This window comes from Mustela putorius, unplaced genomic scaffold, assembly GCF_011764305.1.
Source record: "Mustela putorius furo isolate JIRA1106 unplaced genomic scaffold, ASM1176430v1.1 tig00000842_pilon_pilon_pilon, whole genome shotgun sequence".
NCBI lineage: Eukaryota > Metazoa > Chordata > Mammalia > Carnivora > Mustelidae > Mustela > Mustela putorius.
The window spans coordinates 3,578,944-3,594,535 of NW_025421493.1; the positions used below are offsets into that span (position 1 = coordinate 3,578,944).

Consider the following 15,592-nt stretch of genomic DNA (forward strand, 5'->3'; position numbering starts at 1 on the left):
TTTGCTAAATTCTTTATAGATTTTGGACACTAGCCCTTTATCTGATGTGTTGTTTGCAAATATCTTCTTCCATTCTGTCAGTCGTCTTTTGATTTTGTTAACTGTTTCCTTGCTGTGCAAAAGCTTTTGATCTTGATGAAATCCCAATACTTCATTTTTGCCCTTAGTTCCCTTGCCTTTGGCGATGTTCCTAGGAAGATGTTGCTGCAGCTGAGGTCGAAGAGGTTGCTGCCTGTGTTCTCCTCGAGGATTTTGATGGATTCCTTTCACACATTGAGGTCCTTCATCCATTTTGAGTCTATTTTTGTGTGTGGTGTAAAGAAATGATCCAAATTCATTTTTCTGCATGTGGCTGTCCAGTTTTCCCAGCACCATTTATTGAAGAGGCTGTCTTTTTTCCATTGGACATTCTTTCCTGCTTTGTCGAAGATTAGTTGACCATAGAGTTGAGGGTCTATTTCTGGGCTCTCTATTCTGTTCCATTGATCTATGTGTCTGTTTTTGTGCCAGTACCATGCTGTCTTGATGATGACAGCTTTGTAATAGAGCTTGAAGTCCAGAATTGTGATGCTACCAACTTTTGCTTTCTTTTTCAATATCCCTTCTGCTATTCGAAGTCTTTTCTGGTTCCATATCAATTTTAGAATTATTTGTTCCATTTCTTTGAAGAAAATGGATGGTACTTTGATAGGAATTGCATTAAATGTGTATATTGCTTTAGGTAGCATGGACATTTTCACAATATTTATTCTTCCAATCCAGGAGCATGGAACATTTTTCCATTTCTTTGAGTCTTCCTCAATTTCTTTCATGAGTACTTTATAGTTTTCTGAGTATAGATTCTTAGCCTCTTTGGTTAGGTTTATTCCTAGGTATCTTATGGTTTTGGGTGCAATTGTAAATGGGATTGACTCCTTAATTTCTCTTTCTTCTGTCTAATTGTTGGTGTAGAGAAATGCAACTGATTTCTGTGCATTGATTTTATACCCTGACACTTTACTGAATTCCTGTACAAGTTCTAGCAGTTTTGGAGTGGAGTTTTTTGGGTTTTCCACATATAGTATCATATCATCTGTGAAGAGTGATAATTTGACTTCTTCTTTGCCGATTTGGATGCCCTTAATTTCCTTTTGTTGTCTGATTGCTGAGGCTAGGACCTCCAGTACTATGTTGAATAGCAGTGGTGATAATGGACATCCCTGCCATGTTCCTGAACTTAGCAGAAAAGCTTTCAGTTTTCCTCCCTTGAGAATGATATTTGCGGTGGGTTTTTCATAGATGGCTTTAATGATATTGAGGTATGTGCCCTCTATCCCTACACTTTGAAGAGTTTTGATCAGGAAGGGATGCTGTACTTTGTCAAATGCTTTTTCAGCATCTATTGAGATATCATATGGTTCTTGTTCTTTCTTTTATTGATGTGTTCTATCACATTAATTGATTTGCGGATGTTGAACCAACCTTGCAGCCCTTGAATACATCCTGCGTGGTCGTGGTGAATAATCAAATTAATGTACTGTTGAATCCTATTGGCTAGTATTTTGGTGAGAATTTTCATATCTGTGTTCATCAAGGATATTGGTCTATAGCTGTCTTTTTTGATGGTATCCTTGTCTGGTTTTGGGATCAAGGTGATGCTGGCCTCATAAAATGCGTTTTCCTTCCATTTCTGTTTTTTGGAACAGTTTCAGGAGAATAGGAATTAGTTCTTCTTTAAATGTTTGGTAGAATTCCTCCGGAAAGCTGTCTGGCCCTGGGCTTTTGTTTGTTTGGAGATTTTTAATGACTGTTTCAATCTCCTTACTGGTTATGAGTCTGTTCAGGCTTTCTATTTCTTCCTGGTTCAGTTGTGGTAGTTTATATGTTTCTAGGAATGTATCCATTTCTTCCAGATTGTCAAATTTGTTGGCGTAGACTTGCTCATGGTATGTTCTTATATTAGTTTGTATTTCTTTGGTGTTAGTTGTGATCTCTCCTCTTTCATTCATTATTTCATTTATTTGGGTCCTTTCTCTTTTCTTTATGATAAGTCTGGCCAAGTGTTAATCAATTTTATTAATTCTTTCAAAGAACCAGCTCCTAGTTTCGTTGGTTTGTTCTATTGGGGTTTTTTTTTTGTTGGTTTGTTTGTTTGTTTCAATTTCATTGATTTCTGCTCTGATCTTTATTTCTCTGCTCCTGCTGGGCTTAGGGTTTCTTTATTGTTCTTTCTCCAGCTCCTTTAGGTGTAGGGTTAGGTTGTGTACCTAAGACCTTTCTTGTTTCTTGAGAAAGGCTTGTACCACTATATATTTTCCTCTCAGGACTGCCTTTGTTGTGTCCCACAGATTTGGAACCATTGTGTTTTCATTATCATTTGTTTCCATGATTTTTCTTCAATTCTTCTTTAATTTCCCGGTTGACCCATTCATTCTTTAGAAGGATGCTGTTTAGTCTCCATGTATTTGGGTTCTTTCCAAACTTCCTCTTGTGGTTGAGTTCTAGTTTCAGAGAATTGTGGTCTGAAAATATGCAGTGATAGAGTCCAATCTTTTGATACTGGTTGAGTACTGATTTAAGACCGAGGATATGATCTATTCTGGAGAATGTTCCATGAGCACTAGAGAAGAATGTGTATTCTGTTGCTTTGGGATGAAATGTTCTGAATAAAAATGTGATGTCCATCTGGTCCAGTGTGTCCTTTAAGGCCTTTATTTCCTTGTTGATCTTTTGCTTGGATGATCTGTCCATTTCAGTGAGGGGAATGTTAAAGTCCCCTACTATTATGGTATTATTATTGATGTGTTTCTTTCATTTTGTTATTAATTGGTTTATATAGTTGGCTGCTCCCACGTTGGGGGCATAGATATTTAAAATTGTTAGATCTTCTTGTTGGACAGACCCTTTGAGTATGATATAGTGTCCTTCCTCATCTCTTATTATAGTCTTTGGCTTCAAATCTAATTGATCTGATATAAGGATTGCCACTCCTGATTTTTCTGATGTCCATTAGCATGGTAAATTCTTTTCCACCCCCTCACTTTAAATCTGGAGGTGTCTTCGGGCTTAAAATGAGTTTCTTGGAGGCAACATATAGATGTTTTTTTTTTTATCCATTCTGATACCCTGTATCTTTTGATTGGGGCATTTAGCCCATTAACATTCAGGGTAACTATTGAGAGATATGAATCTAGTGCCATTGTATTGCCTGTAAGGTGACTATTACTGTATTTGGTCTCTGTTCCTTTCTGATCTACCACTTGTAAGCTCTCTCTTTGCTTACAGGACCCCTTTCAATATTTCCTGTAGAGCTGGTTTGGTGTTTGCAAATTCTTTCAGTTTCTGTTTGTCCTGGAAGCTTTTATTCTCTCCTTCTATTTTCAATGATAGCCTAGCTGGATATAGTATTCTTGGCTGCATGTTTTTCTCGTTGAGTGCTCTGAAAATATCATGCCAGCTCTTTCTGGCCTGCCAGGTCTCTGTGGATAAGTCAGCTGCCAATCTAATATTTTTACCATTGTATGTTACAGACTTCTTTTCCCGGGCTGCTTTCAGGATTTTCTCTTTGTCACTAAGATTTGTAAATTTTATTATTAGGTGAAGGGGTGCGGGCCTATTCTTATTGATTTTGAGGGGCGTTCTCTGAACCTCCTGAATTTTGATGCTCGTTCCCTTTGCCATATTGGGGAAATTCTCCCCAATAATTCTCTCCAGTATACCTTCTGCTCCCCTCTCTCTTTCTTCTTCTTCTGGAATCCCCATTATTCTAATGTTGTTTCATCTTATGGTGTCACTTATCTCTCGAATTCTCCCCTCGTGGTCTAGTAGCTCTTTGTCCCTCTTTTGCTCAGCTTCTTTATTCTCTGTCATTTGGTCTTCTATATCGCTAATTATTTCTTTTGCCTCATTTATCCTAGCAGTGAGAGCCTCCATTTTTTATTGCACCTCATTAATAGCTTTTTTTATTTCAACTTGGTTAGATTTTATTTCTTTTATTTCTCCAGAAAGGGCTTTTATATCTCCTGAGAGAGTTTCTCTAATATCTTCCATGCCTTTTTCAAGCCTGTCTAGAACCTTGAGAATTGTCATTCTGAACTCTAGATCTGACATATTACCAATGTCTGTATTGATTAGGTCCCTAGCCTTTGGTACTTCCTCTTGTTCTTTTTTTTGTGGTGAATTTTTCTGCCTTGTCATTTTGTCCAGATAAGAGTATATGAAGGAGCAAGTAAAATACTAAAAGGGTGGCAACAACCCCAGGAAAATATGCTTTAACCAAATCAGAAGAGATCCCAAATCGTGAGGGGGGATACAGGGGATAAAAAGAGGTTATCAAAATGAAAGAAAGAAAAAAAATTTTAAAAAATGAAAAGAATTTTAAAAAGAAAACGAATAAAGAAAAGTATAAAAAAGAAAATATATATATATTAAACTAGTTTTAAAACGTTAAAAAAGAAAAGGGTAAAAGTTAAAAAAAAATTAGCAGAAGCAGAGAAAATAAATGAAAACGAAAAAAATTAAATTAACTGCAATACTAAAAAATCACAGGGACAAAGCCATGAGTTCCATGCTTTGCTTTCTCCTCCTCTGGAATTCTGCTGTTCTCCTTGGTATTGAAAACGCACTCCTTGGTAGGTGAACTTGGTCTTGGCTGGATTTCTTGTTGTTCTTCTGGTGGAGGGGCCTGGTGTAGTTATTCTCAAGTGTCTTTGCCCCAGGCGGATGTGCACCGCCCTTACCGGGGGCCGGGCTGAGTAATCCTCTCGGCTTTGCTTTCAGGAGCTTTTGTTCCCTGAGCGCTTTCCGTAGAGATCCGGAAGACGGGAATACAAATGGCGGCCTCCTGGTCTCCAGCCCGGAGGAGTGGAGAGCCCGGGGCCCCACTCCTCAGTCTGCCCTCAGAGAACAGCACCCAGTAACTCCTGTCTGCCTGACCTCCGGCCGTGCTCCGAGCTCACCGAGCCTGTGACTGGTTCAAGGTAACCCCCAGCTGTGAGCTTACTGTCGGCTCTGTCTCTGAGCCAGCTTTCCTGTTCCAGTACCTGCAAACTCTGCGACACTCAAACACCCCCGATCCTTCTGTCACCCTGCGGGACCTGAGGCCACGCTGACTCCATGTTGGCTTCGCCCCGGTTTAGCCTCTAGAGCGATGCCCCTCAGCAGAACAGACTTTTAAATGTCCTGATTTTGTGCTCCGTTGCTCCGCTGCTTGCCGAGGAGCCGGCCCCTCCCCCCAGGGTGTATCTTCCCATCGCTTTGGATTCACGTCTCCGCCAGTCCTACCTTTCAGAAAGTGGTTGTTTTTCTGTTTCTAGAATTGCTGTTCTTCTTCTCTTCGATCTGCCAATGGATTTGCAGGTGTTTGCAATCTTTAGATAAGCTATCTAGCTGATCTCCTGCTAGCGGAAGTAGTCTCAGCCTGCTACTTCTCCGCCATCTTGACTCCTCCCCCCCTTTCTGCTCATTTCTTAACTGGATTAGTTTTTATTTTCTAGATATTGAGTTTGATAAATTCCTTGTAGTTCTTGTATGCTAGCCCTCTTTCTGATATGTCATTTGCAAATATCTTCTCCCATTCTAAAATTTGCCTATTAGTTTTATTGACTGTTTCCTCTGCTCTGCAGAACATATCTTGATGAAGTCCCAAAAATTCATTTATGCTTTTGCTTCCTTTACCTTTGGATATGTGTCTAGCAAGAAGTTGATGCAGTTGTATTTGAAGAGGTTGTTGCCTGTGATCTCCTTCAGAATTTTAATGGATTCCTGTCTCACATATAGTACTTTAATTGTTTTTGAGCTTGTCTTTGTATATGGTGTCAAAAAAATGGTCCAGTTTCATTCTTCTACATATAGCTATCCAATTTCCCAGCAACATTTATTGAAGAGACTATCATTTTTCCATAGCTACTCTTTCTTGCTTTGTCAAAGATTAGTGACCATCAAGTTGAGTGTCCATTTCTGAGTTCTTTACTCTGTTCCATCAACCTATGTGACTGCTTTTGAGCCATTACCATACTGCCATGAAGATAACAGATATGTAATATGGCTTGAAGTCCAAAATGGTGATTCCACCATTTTTGGATTCGTTTTTCAACATTCCTCTGGCCATTTGGAGTATTCTCTGGTTCCATAACGAGTTTTAGGATTATTTGTTCCAGGTCTGTGAAGAATGTTGATGGAATTTTGATAAGGATTTCACTGAATGTGTAGATTGCTCTAGGTAGCATAGAACTTTTAACAGTATTTATTCTTCCAATTCATGGTCATGGAACATTTTTCCATTTCTTTGTGTCTTCCTCAATTTCCTTCAAACGTTTCTGTAGTTTTTAGGGTACAGGCCCTATACCTATTTGCTTAGGTTTATTCCTAAGTATCTTACGGGTTTTGGTACAATTGTAAATGGGATTGATTCTTTAATTTCTCTTTCTTCTGTCTCATTGTTGACGTATGGAAATGCAACTGATTTCTGTGCACTGATTTTGTATCCCAACATGTTGCTGAATTGCTGTATGAGTTCTAGCAATTTTGGGGTGGAGGTTTTTGGGTTTTCTGCATAGGGTATCATGTCATCTGCAAAGAGTGAGAGTTTGATTTCTTCTGTACCAATTTGGGTGCCTTTTATTTCTTGTTGTTGTCTGATTGCTGAGCTAAGGCTTCCAGTATATGTTGAAGAACAGTGGTGACAGTGGGTATCCCTGTCATGTTCCTGACCTCAGTGGAGAAGCTCTCAGTTTTTCTCCATTGAGAATGATATTCACTGTGGACTTTTCTCAGATGGCTTTCACGATATTGAACTATGTTCCCTCTATCCTTACACTGTGCAGAGTTTTAATCAAGAAAGGATGCCATATGTTATCAAATGTTTTTTTTCTGCATCAGGTGAGAGGATCACATGGGTCTTGTTATTTATTGTATTAACGTGATCTATCACATTGATTTATTTGGGAATGTTGAACAACCCTTGCAGCCCAGGAATAAATCCCACTTGATCATGGTGAACAATCCTTTTAATGTTCTCTTGGATCTTATGGGCTAGTATCTTGGTGAGAATTTTGGCACCCATGTTCACCAGGGATATTGGTCTGTAATTCTCCTTTTTGATTGGGTCTTTGCCTGGTTTTGAGATCATGGTAATGATGGCCTCATAGAAAGAGTTTGGAACTTTTCTTTCCACTTCTATTTTTTTTGAAACAGCTTCAGAAGAATGGGTATTAGTTCTTTAAATGGTAGAATTCCTCTCAGAAGCCATCCAGCCCTGGACTCATGTTTACTTTTGTTCTTTCCTTCCACTCAAAGAGTTACCTTTACTATCTCTTCCAGGGCTTATTTAGTGGTCACAAGATCCTTTAGTTTCTGTTTGTCCTGGAAGCTCTTTATCTTTCCTTCCATTTTGATTGACATCCTTGCTGGATCATGTATTCTTGGCTGCATGTTTTTCTCATTTGTTACCCTGAATATATCACACACCAGCCCTTTCTGGCCTGCCAGGTCTGTGGATAAGTCCGCTGCCAGTCTCATGTTTCTACCATTGTACATTAAGGAGTTCTTGTCTTGAGCTGCTTTCAGTATTTTCTTGTTATCTCTGAAATTTGCAAGCTTCTTGTTATCTCTGAAATTTGCAAGCTTCACTATTGAGGTGTTGATCTATTTTTTTACTGATTTTTTGGTGGGGGGGTTCTCTCTACCCTCCAGGACTTGAGGGCCTATTTCCTTTCCCAGATTAGGGAAGTTCTCAGCTGTGATTTGCTCAAATATACCTTCTGTCCCGCTCTCTCTTTCTTCTTCCTCTAGGACCCCAATAATTCTAATATTGTTTTGCTTTATGGTATCAGTGATTTCTCGAAGCCTCCCCTCATGGCCCATTAGTTGTTTTGCTTTCTCTTCTTCAGCTTTCTTTCGTTCCATCATATTGTCCTCCATGTCACTGACTCTTCTGCCTCATTTACCCTAGCTGTTAGGGCATCCGTGTTAGACTATCTCAGTTAAAGCATTCCTAATTTCAGCCTGATTAGTTTTTCTTTCTTTGCTAGGACATTCTATAGTGTCTTTTATCCTTTTGTTCAGCCTAGCTAGTAGTTTTATAGTCATCATCCTGAATTCCAACTCTGACCTTTTACTTATGTCCATATCGATTAGATCTGTGGTAGAGGGTATTGCATATGTTTTTTTTTCCCCTTTGTTGTGAATTCCTCCTTCTAGTGATTTTTCCCAGAGAAGAATGGATGAATGAGGGAATAAAATAAAAAATATCAACCACGACCTAAGCAAAATACACACTAGAAGAATCTGAAAAGGTCAGAAACCAAAAAAGAGAAGAAGAAGAAGAAGAAAAAGCAGGGAGGAGAGAATACAGTCTCCCAGGTGGACAAAACAGGGTGATCCACTTGGTCCTGGGTGTATTTTTGCTTGTTTGTTAGAAGACAATAAATCCCACAAGTATAAAGAAAGCAAAACTTATATATACAAAAATAAAATTGAATACAGTGAAAGGAAGCCAAAATGAAGACTATATCTATAAAGTAAATGTAAAAATGGAATTAAAAATAGACTTGAGAACAAAGAGTTAATAAAACAAGAAACTAGTTGAAAAGGAAAAAAAAGAAAAGGACATTTAAAACTGAAAGATAAACAAATCATAGTGAAAAAAATACTTGAATTCTATATACTATTTTCCCCTAGCACTGGAATTTTGCAGTTCCATGTGCTTGGTAAACTTGGTATTCCCCTGACATTCCAGCTGGTCTTCTGGGGGATGGGCCTGCTGTGTTGATCTTCAGGTGTCTTTTGCTGGGTGGAATTGCATCACACCTTGCCAGGAGGCCAGGCTCAATGTAAGCTGCTTCAGGTTGTTCTATGTGGCTTTTGTTCCCTGCCACTTCAGAGGATGAAAATAAAATTGCCCACGCCCCAATCTCCAGCCCTGGAACTGAGAGATCATGGCCCCCTCTTTTCAGTAAACCCTCAGGGAAAAGCAGCCTTCACTTTCATGTGCAAAAACTCTGCAGACTCTTAGAGTGTGTGCACTGGTGCCAACCCTCTCTGCGGAGCGGGGAGGGTCACTGTAGGCCTGCTTCTTGCAGGGCTTCTGCATGGAGAGCAGTTGCCAGATCATGTGTGCACCCCCACTGCTCCTCCTGGGGCAATGTGAAGGGTTGCCACATTTTTGCCCTTTGCAGGGTCCTTGCATGAAGAGCGGTCACCCCATAGTCCGAGGTTTGAGGTTTATGGCAAACTGAGCTGAGAGCCCACTCCTGGGCTTGCTGACCACAGCCAGTTTCCCCACTCCAGTGCTTGGGAACTCTTTCAGCTCAGGCACCACCCCCCTTCTTTCTATGACCCCAGGGATCCTAAGGCCACACTGTCCCGCCTAGGATTGTGCCCTGGTTCACCACCTGAGCACCTTTTAGGCAGGGCTGTCTCTTACTGGAGCAGACTTCTAAAAGTTCTGACTTTGTGCTCTTGGGCGATATCACTTTTGGGTAGCTGTCTTATGGAGGCTCCTCCCCCTGCTGTTTATCTTCTGATATACTGCCTCTTAGAGTCCCTTCTACACACCTCCCACCTTGCAAAAAGTGGCCGCTTTTCTATTTGTGGAATTTCAGAAACTCTTTTCTTGCATCTCAGCTTGACTTCATAGGTGTTCAGAATGACTTGATGGTTATCTAGCTAAATTCAGGGAAGCAGATGAAACGAGGTGTCCTATTCTTCTTACATCTTGCTTCCCTTAACTAATTTTAAATTTAAAACATCATGTCACCTTCTAATGGATGCAGAAAAAGCATTTGAGAATACATGACATCCACACATGATTAAACTCTCAAAAAAGTAGTTTCGGTGAGAACGTATCTTAACACAATAAAGGACCACATCATACTCAATTGTGAAAAACTCAGAACTTTCCCCCTAAGATCAGGGACAAGACATGGATGTCCACTCTCACTACTTTAATCAACATGGTATTGGTACTACATTTTATAAAACTCTAAAGACTCCATCAAAAAATTACTAGAACCTTAGTAACATTTCAGGATACAAAATCAATATACAGAAATCTGTTGCATTTCCATACCCTACTAATGGAGTAGCAGAAATAAATTAGAAAACTATCCCATTTATAATTGCACCAAAAGAATAAAATGGTAAGAATAAACTTAAAAGAGGAACTTAAAGACCTCTACTTTGAAAACTATACAACATTGAAGAAAGAAATTGAAGATGACAGAAACACATGGAAAGTCACATCATGTTCATGGGTTGGAAGAAAAAATACTTTTAACATGTTTGTATTTCCAAAGCAAGCTACACAAACGTTCAACGTCTATCAAAATACCATTAAATTTTTTCATAGTACTAGATCAAATAATCCTAAAATGTGTATGGAACCATAAAATACCCCCAATTGCTAAAGCAGTCTTATAAAACAAGAACAAATGTGGAGGTACCACAATCCCATGTTTCAAGATATACTAAAAAACTATAGTCCTCCAAGCAGTATGGTCCTGGAACAAATATAAACACACAAATCAATGGGACAGAATAGAAAGCCCAGAAATAAATCTATACTTTTATGGTCAATTAATCTATGACATGAATGCAAGAATATGCAATGGGAAAAGACCATCTTTTCAACAAATGTTGCTGTGAAAACTGGACAGCCACATGCAAAAGAATTATACTGGACCACTTTCTTACATCACACACAAAAATAAACTCAAAATAAATAGAAGATCTAAAAGTGAGTCCTAAAGTTCCTAACGAAATCATAGGTAGTAATCTCTTTGACATCCGGTATAGAAACTTTTTTTTGATATGTCTCCTTTGGCTAGGCAAACAAACACAAATTTAAACTCTTGGGACTGTACCAAAATAAAAAGCTTTAGTACAGTGAAGGAAATCATCAATAAAAAAATAACTCATCTAATTGGAGAAAATATTTGCAAATGATATACCTAATAAGGATTAGTATCCAAGATATATAAAGAACTTTTACAACTCAACACCCCCCAAAAGGAATAATCCAATTAAATAATGGGAAGATGATATGAATAGACATTTCTCTAAAGAAGACATCCAGATGGCCAACAAACACATGAAAAAATACTCAACATCACTTATTATCAGGGAAATGCAGATCAAAACTACAATGAGTATCACTTCACACCTATGAGAATGACTAAAATAAAAAACACAAGAAATAGCAAGTGTTGGCAAGGATGTAGACAAAAAAGAACACTTGTGTACTGTTGGTGGGAATGCAAACTGTGCACAGTGGAGCAGCAACTATGAAAGACAATATGGAGCTTCCTCAAAAAATTAAAAATAGATCTGTTCCCTTAGCAAGTTTCAAGGGCACTATACAGTATTATAACTACAGTCGCCATGCTGTACATTAGATCCTCATAACCTATTCATCTTGTAACTGAAGGTTCTTACCCTTTGACCACTATCTCCCCATTTGCCTCACCTCCCAGCCACTGGTAACCATCATCCACTATTTGTTTCTGTGAATTCACTTCTTCATTTTTTAAAAGTCCATGTGTAGATGATAGCACACAGTATTTGTCTTTCTCCTTCTGGCTTTTTTCACTTAATATAATGTCCTCCAGTTTCATCCATGTTGACACAAATAGCAGAATCTCCTTCTTTTTCATGACCAAATAATATTCACATTTGCTTTATCATTAAAGTATAATGGATATACAATATTATATTAGTTTCATGTGTACAACACATTAATTTGACAATTATACACACTACTCAGTATTACTCAACTAGTGTAATCACCATCTGTCACTATACCCTGTTATTACAATATCATTGAGTATATTCTTTATGCTGGACTTTTCATGTCCATGACCCACATTTTCTTCACCCATGCAACACTTAAGTTGTTTCATTGTCTTGGCTACTGTAATGAACATGGGGTGCAGATATCTCTGAGATCCTGTTTTCATTCCCTTTGGATATATGCCCCAAAGTGGGATTGCTGCATCACATGGTAGTTTTACTTTCATTCTTTAAAAAAAAAAAAAAAAGAGGCTGTATCAATTTATGTTTCTACCATTGTACAAGGGTTCCATTTTCTCCACAACCTTGACAATGCTTGTTTATATAGTCTTTTTTTATTTTTTATATTAGCAACTCTAACTATGACATAATAACTTTTCATTGTGGATTTGATTTGCATTTCCATGATCATTTGGAAAAATATCTATTTAGGCCCTGTTTCCATTTAAATTTTTTTAATTTTTAATTTTTTATTAAGATATAATATATTTTTAGCCCCAGGAGTTTACACACTTCACAGCACTCGCCATAGCACATAACCCTCCCCAATGTCTGTAACCCAACCACCCTCTCCCTACCCCTCTACCCCCGGCAACCCTCAGTTTGTTTTGTGAGATTGAGTCTCTTATAGTTTGTCTCCCTCTGAACCCATCTTCTTTCATTTTTTCCTTCTCTATGCCACAAACCCCCATGTTGCCTCTCAAATTCCTCATATGAGGGAGATCATATGATAATTGTCTTTCTCTAATTGACTTATTTCGCTCAGCATAATACCCTCTAGTTCCATCCATGTCGTTGCAAATGGCAAGATTTAATTTCTTCTGATGGCCACATAGTATTTATATATGCCACCTCTTCTGTATTCATTCATCTGTTGATGGACATCTAGGTTCATTCCATAGTTTCGCTATTGTGGACATTGCTGCTATAAACATTCGGGTGCACATGACCCTTCGGATCACTACATTTTTACCTTTAGAGTAAATACCCAGTAGTGCAATTGTTGGGTCATAGAATAGCTCTATTTGAAACTTGCTAAGGGAACAGATCTTAAGCTTGCTTATCAAAAAAAATTCAGATGGGTGCCTGGGTGGCTGAGTTGGTTGGACGACTGCCTTCAGCTCAGGTCATGATCCTGGGGTCCAGGGATTAAGTCTCACATCGGGATCCCAGATCCACAGGAGTCAGCTTCTCCCTCTGAACTTCTTCTCGCTCTTGATCTCTCTCACTGTCTCTCTCTCAAATAAATAAATAAAATATTACCAAAAAAATTCAGGTGGTTGTGAGGTGATGTGTTCATTAATTTTATTGCAGTCATCATTTTATAATGCATATGTATATTAAATCATCAAATTGTACACTTTAAATATATGTAATTTTATGTGCTCATTATACCTTAAAAAATCTGGAGAAAATGGTTGCAATGATAAATATTATGTTATGTGAATTTTACCACAATTGAAAAAATAAATAAATAATCAAAAAAATTAAAAATAGAATTTCCATATTACCCAGTAGTTCCACTACGTTATATTCACCCAAAGAATATTAAAGCATTAATTGAAAAAGATATATGCATCCCTAAGTTTATTGCAGCCTTATTTACAATAGTCAAATTATGGAAGCAATGCAAGTGTCCATACATAAAGGAATGGACAAAGATGTGGTATATATTCACAATGGAATATTAGTCATAAAAAAATGAAATCTTTCCATTTGCAACAACATGAATGGATCTAGAGGGTATAATGCTAAGTGAAATTAGTTAGGGAAAGACAAATATCATATGATTTCACTTATATATAAATTTAAGGAACCAAACAAGAACAAAGTAAAAAAGAGAGAAACCATGAAACAGACTCTTTTTCTTTGAAACAAACTCTTAACTATAGAGAACAAACTGATGTTTACCAGAAAGGAGATGGATGGGGGGATGGGTGAAATAGGTGAGAAAGACTAACAGTATGCTTACAATAATGAGCACTGACTAATGTATAGAATTGGTGGATCAGTACATTGTACATCTGGAACTAATATAACACTAGATGTTAACCATACTGGACTTAAATTTTTAAAAAATCTCTTAAATATACAGAAAAAACTGGTGGTTGTCAGAGAGTGGGCATGTATGGGGGATGAGTGAAATAGGTGAAGGGGAATAAGAGTGCAATGATCATGCACGGAGTAATAAAATTTTTGAATCACTGTGTTCTACATCTAATATAATTAACATATACACCTAATATAATATAAACTAATATGTTCACCTAATATAAATTAATATAACACTGCATGTTAATTATTCTTGATTTTATAAATAAATAAATATGCAATCTATTTCCAATGTTTGAACTCACTCAAACACTCCAAGTCTTGGCAAGCACAAGTTATGATGCTTTGTTGGCTGCTTTATAGCCAAAATGTCTTTTAATTTTACTTGCCAGTAAGGGTCCTTGGTCCTCTATGTAAATATTGAAAGGGGAAAAAAAGACAACACAAATAATAATCCAAAAGAGGAGTAGTCGAAGAATGAGAAAGGAAAAAATGCAAGGTTGCAGGAGATTTTCATGCTCCTTAAAGACCCTTAAGCCACAGGCAGTCTATTCCTTCAATGTAACTATTATTAAGCACTACCCCAGGATGTGTTGATAGAATTCTAGACCTACCAGCAGAGTGGTCATCTAAACAGAAGCTCTTGTTTTCCTGGCTCTGCCCTGGTGTTTTAGGCTTATGAGCCCTACTCTCTGCCTTACTGGGATCATTTTGGAACATGTTTTCCTCAATTTTGGGCATCTTGATGTTATCTGGAATTAGGGAGACAATAAAAGGTAAGCTTTTTATAGTATAATATCTGGCTCTGACCCAGGGATGAGCGGGAGGAGAGGACTTCAGCTGCCATTGTGTGCCTTGATGACAGAACCTACTGCTCCCAGTTAAGGAGGTCAGGAACAAGGGCCTCGAGGGCCTCAAGAGCCTCTTACTGCAATAGCTAATGTTCTCAAACAACCCTGGGAGAAGGCAAACTTGAAAATAGTGTGACTGCTTTTCCTTAAATTAAAGAAGTTAGGGGTAGGGCAAGCAGAAGAGGAAATTAAGGCCCAGAGATGGACAATGACTTGTGAGAGAACACTGCCCAGTAATGGTGTAGTTAAGAGAGGAAACTTCTTCAACTCTGGCTGTCTTTAATTAATCCAGGAATTTCCCCCTTCCTCCTTAACTTCACCCAGACCCGCTTTGACTATGAAGAGAGTGGAATCCAGACTCACGCAGCAAGAGACCCCTCTTGGACCCAGACCCTGGTCCTTCACCTCCTGCCAGTCCTTGACCCGCTGCCCTGAAGCTGCATCTGCTATTGAAGCCCTTTCGCCCCTTCAATATAGTCCTGGAGCATACCATGACGGACAGGGCAGGAGGGGAGATCAAGCAGGAAGGGACTGGGTGGAACCATGAAAATGATGAGACCTACCTGAAGCACACCCCTGCCAATGACGCCAAGTGAAAGAGTCCAAAACCTAAAAACAAAGGGTGGCCAGTCTCCCTTAGCAATGTGGGTTTTTTGCCCAGGGTACCATGGGAACCAAGACAGCAGGAAAGGCAAACAGGGAAGCACCATCAATGATGGAGATAAGAACCAGAGATTCCTCATGTGGAGGCTTCAGACTCATATCCTTCTTCCTAGGCTTGAAGTCCCAGAAGGGCTTGAAATTAATTCTCTTAAGTCCTGTTCCTTCCCCATAGGTAAGGTACTGTCCCAAACTATTAACCTCATTCCCCCAGGAAATAAAACATTAAACAACCTTTTAGATAGGAAAAGGATCGTCAGTTT

General features: G+C 38.6%; 1 protein-coding gene across 3 annotated transcripts in view; it reads right to left on the reverse strand.

Annotated features, from left to right (window-relative positions):
- TCP11X2 (t-complex 11 family, X-linked 2) overlaps positions 1-15,105 on the reverse strand; it is a 41,617-nt gene extending 26,512 nt beyond the window's left edge. For 2 of the 3 annotated variants that reach the window (XM_004781768.2, XM_013050620.2), the window contains exons 1-2: positions 15,033-15,105; positions 14,433-14,570 (exon numbers count right to left, since the gene is read on the reverse strand). In XM_004781768.2, coding sequence (XP_004781825.1) covers positions 14,433-14,559 — 127 coding nt within the window. In that variant the 5' untranslated portion in view covers positions 14,560-14,570; positions 15,033-15,105. The remainder of the gene's footprint in view (positions 1-14,432; positions 14,571-15,032) is intronic. The other variant, XM_045085344.1, reaches the window with a different exon arrangement.
- Positions 15,106-15,592: the final 487 nt, after the last annotated feature.